Below are 4,473 nucleotides of genomic sequence, written 5' to 3'. Positions count from 1 at the left end.
AGTTGTGGACATTTTTTAACAGTTATTGGGGCGCATGGGCAGAAAAGATATGATATTTATTTCAAAAATCTTAAACAACGACTTTTAATTTTGAAATAAGATTATGTTTTTTTGTTTTGCTTTGTTTACTATTATCAAACATTCACCGAACAGAATGGCCTTGAAAGCGTTTAATACGTGGTCAACTACCGATTAGTCACTGACCTTTAAGCGGTGTAATTACGCCCTGAAAAGTTCACCATAAAGGTTACGTGTGTCTTGTGTAGAACAGACTTAAACTGTTTGTCTACTTCAAATTATAAACCTACAGGATATCAACTTATCTTCGCAGGTAAGGTTTGAGGTAGATGTTGCTTTATTACCGTGTTCGCAAAGCCCCTGTAAAACATTGAGATTTTTCCCGACCACTCCCTACTTATGATTGGCGCTGTGTTGAAAATAACCGAGAATTCATCCTATTCAAACTCCAAGATTATCTTAAATGTTTTCTTTCTAATTTGTTTACTTTTTAATGAAACAAACGGAATGGCCTCGCAAACGTTCAACAACATGCCTAACTGCTGATTAGTCACTGACCCATGAGCTGTGTAATTACGCCCTGGAAAGTTCACCGTAAAGGTTACGCCCGTCTTGGGAAGAATCGACCTAAACTGCTTGTCTACTTCAGATTGTAAGCCTACAGAGATTTCAATTAGTCTTGACAGGTAAGAAGTTCGGTTGGCGTTGTTTTATAACTGGGTTCTGAAAGCCCCTGGAATATATACGGATTTGTCCCAATATGTTACTCCCGACCACTCCCTACTCAAGATCGGCGCTATGTTGATAGTAGCATGGAATCGTATTCTAGCTTCAAATAGCTCCTCTGATTGAATTTAAGGAAGTTTATTTGTGAAAAGTATCATTTGGCAAACGGAGTGTAGCTGGTAACTGGTACAATTTGATACTTCATAATCTGACTTATGACTCCAAACATGTCTATTTGGCATGCGTTTGCTGGGGTCGATTAAATGACTACTGCACTATTAATGGCCTTGAAGGGGCGGTGCATGGCCGTAATGTTGAGCAGCGGTGAATTCTTGTTAAAATGCATCTTGCCCAAATCTGACGTGTGATTAATAGAAATAAAGCGGAAGGCATTATCAAAATACCAACGAAATGTTTGTGCAACCATTTTGATGCATATGAATTTTAAACGTTGTCAATCTGTATCAGACTTGCCCTAAGGCATCATCCTATATATAGCAAAGTAAAACAGAGGCTTTGTATCATCGACATCACCTATCGATATTCAGCCAAGGTCATACATAACCGACAATGGTCTTCTGACCCAGTGAAAGTCCTGACCATGCTTGGGTCTAATTCCTGTGTGGTTGGGAGTTTGTCGGCGAGGTTACTTACCCGTGGAGGGTAAATATCAGAGGTCATACGCCCTCTGCAAAAGGTCACATGTTGAACTGGCTCAACTGGTCTTAGTAATTTAACAGCGATAGCGTTGCAAATCAAGGCAACCTTAGCATAGCAAGGTTGCCTTTCTGTAGTTGGTAAATATTAGAGGTTATACAATTATCCTCCGGTAAGGGTCACGTGTGAACTGGTTTTCTATGTGGTTTAACAGCGGTAGCGTTACGGTGAAACCTTACGCTAACTAGAATCCATTATTTTTCTATATTCTTGTGTCGATATTTTCTTACACTTAAGATATGGATATATAAATAATTCATATTTACAGAATGGCTGCCGGCAACCCAAATTTTGATGAGAAACAGAAGGCTTTGTTCAAGAGATGCTTTGATATGCTTGACAAAGACAAAGATGGATTCCTCCTGTCACGTGAGCTGGGGAAGGCGATGACGTCTGTCGGGATCAAACCTTTGCCCTCTGACCTAGCTCTCAAGGTAAAGAACATACTTGTTCAACTCTGGTTAGTATATACACATCTTGAAACATAATTTTTAATTGATCCATTTACCATCACAAAATATGGCAAGTAAAAAGAGTTGGAAGACCATATACCCAAAATGAAAGTTATAATATATTTCTGTTATTGTGGCAATCTATTTTAGTTAAAGCTCGTATTCTCTAACAGACTAGTTGATGCTGTGTGCGTACTTTGGTGAATGCCATTTAATTATAAAGGTTTATTTCATATTTACATAATCTATACATGTTTGTAAGGTCACACCAATTTCATTTGTTGTTTCTCGGATTTCCCGACCTTATTTTTTTCCGATTTAAGAAGACAAACTTTTTGATTGATGGCCACACCTTGTGTTGACAAAAATTCACTGCCTCTCCTTTCTCAAATTAACTAAGGGCCTCAAATTTCAGTAACTGTACGTGCCTATTTTGGACAGTACTTTTATAACTTTTCTTCAAACTTTAAAACTTTAGGTTTTCTTGTCCGATATCTCCTACCCCCGATTTTTGAAATTAAAAAAAAAAAAAACTTTTTTCGACCGACCCAATGTTTTTGTAAAAAAATTCGAGAAACAACAAATTAAATCAGTGTGACCTAAGAAGCTAAAATTCACTTTTACATTATTAAACAAAGTATCATATTAATTGTGCATATGGTGCAAATATGACCATCTAGTTGTTTTTGTTTTCATTGTTTTACTACAGCAATCTCTGGTAGCGTTTGATCTGGACGAAAACAACATGCTGGACTTTGAGGAGTTTTTGAATTTGATGTTCTTCCTCAAACAAATGATGACACCCGATCCGAAATTCTTACAAGAGACATTCTCAAAGCATGACAAGGTGATGCATTCCTGAAATGCCCTTTTTGGGTCTTTGGGAATTTTTCTTTCCGTGGCATGCACAAACTTAAGAATATATGCAAAATGTGCAAGGATTAATATCAATTGTCTTACAATATAAACATTGTTTTTGTAGACTGTTACTGTATATCCGTAGGCCGAATGGGTTGACAAAATGTTTCCAATGGATCACAGCAAGTCCCTCTTAACTAAATTTTTATCATTTTAACTTTTTTCATTATTAACACGCTTTCAATAAGATCATTTTAAAGATAAAATCACTTGAAAAAAAATCATTTGAAAAATTAATACAATTTTAAGGCGGAAACTGACGGTATGACATTTCAGGTGAGGACAATTTATTGTCGAGGTCACGTACTTCACTCGTGTATCGCACATCACTGTGTCCGTAGGTGAAAATTGGCAAAACAATACGCAAAATCGCCGCTACAATTTGTTGCCAATAGTCCAAGCTCATTGAAATATCAGCTTTGCACACAAAAATAAGTAATATGTGTTTTTTAGGATGGAAATGGTGTCTTGGACAAAGAAGAGCTGAAAGAGGCCATAAAATCCATTGGTATGGTGCACAGCGATAAGCACATCGACTTCATGGTCAAGGTAAACTACAAGATTAAATATGAGAAAGTTTATTTGCAAGTCCATGCCCGTATGCTAATTGCAAGTATATGGTACAAACCAGATTGGAAATATGCATGTAACAATTATTCGTGATAACTATTATTATGCATGAAGCCTATTGGAATACTAGTGTTGACAATATCTAGATAGTTTGCGTTTGACTTCTAAAAATATGACCGAAAAATATATATTGGTCAGGATGGAATAGTGGCAGAATCTAGTTGTTATAACCTGTACAGACGTTGTCATGCTCTGCCCCCAGTTTTAATGCCTTACTTTTTACTGTATGATAAGTAATTGCTGTAATATTGTCCTGCAAAAAAACTTTTAGATTACTATTTATCCCAGGTGACACCGGTGGTGTATTGGTAAAGTGCTTGGCCCAGAACACAGATGTTCTGCGTTCGAATCTCCTAACATGCTGCAACCCAGATAGATTTCTTTGAGTACTTCACACCGGCATGAACCCCATCACTTCGATAACGGTTCTTTTTCTTTCTTTAATGTGTTCGAGGTGTGGCCTTCCTCAGACATTCGACGAAGAACGAGGAACGTCCCTTATAACCGAAGCCATGATTTTATTATCCTCTGAGTGAAGTGGAAATTCGCTTCCCAATTTGTGTTTACCAGGTATTCAGTACTTTTTAACTTAATTTATGGGCTGTGAATTTCGATATTTCAGATTGCGGACAAGAATGGTGATGGCGTCATCCAATATGAAGAGTTCGTGGAGATCATAACGCCCAAAACAAAGTAGATGTTAGGAAAGAGATTTCGATCTGGAAGAATTTGAAGTTCTACTGGTAGAGGTCGTAATCGAAGTCTCTGTCGATAGAAACCGATCGTGATCTCCGCTGGTATTTTCGACTACTGTTGGAATCGCCTATTTTACACGTAGAGACGCTGTGCACGATTTCTGTCGATGGAGATTTCGATTGCGGCCTCTTACTGTTGAGTTGCCACTTCTGCCAAATCATCATTTCTAGCCTAAAAAATCCGAGAAGCAACATATTAAATTGCTGTGGCCTTACATATATATGAAAGAAAGCGAGAGTCACGTCGACTAATATAT

General features: G+C 37.5%; 1 protein-coding gene across 2 annotated transcripts in view; it reads left to right on the top strand.

The window, feature by feature from the left end:
* Positions 1-211: 211 nt before the first annotated feature.
* The window catches only part of LOC118426821 (calmodulin-beta-like), a gene marked incomplete in the record, with an annotated part of 4,850 nt that continues 588 nt past the window's right edge, over positions 212-4,473 (top strand). Inside the window, 5 exon segments of one of the 2 annotated variants that reach the window (XM_035836356.1) lie at positions 212-331; positions 1,730-1,895; positions 2,623-2,760; positions 3,285-3,380; positions 4,084-4,473. In XM_035836356.1, the coding sequence (XP_035692249.1) occupies positions 1,731-1,895; positions 2,623-2,760; positions 3,285-3,380; positions 4,084-4,158 (474 nt within the window). 2 annotated transcript variants of the gene reach the window in all.

This window comes from Branchiostoma floridae, chromosome 12 (assembly GCF_000003815.2).
Source record: "Branchiostoma floridae strain S238N-H82 chromosome 12, Bfl_VNyyK, whole genome shotgun sequence".
NCBI lineage: Eukaryota > Metazoa > Chordata > Leptocardii > Amphioxiformes > Branchiostomatidae > Branchiostoma > Branchiostoma floridae.
The sequence above is the reverse complement of the archived record's forward strand: the minus strand, read 5'-3'. Positions and strand labels throughout refer to the sequence as shown.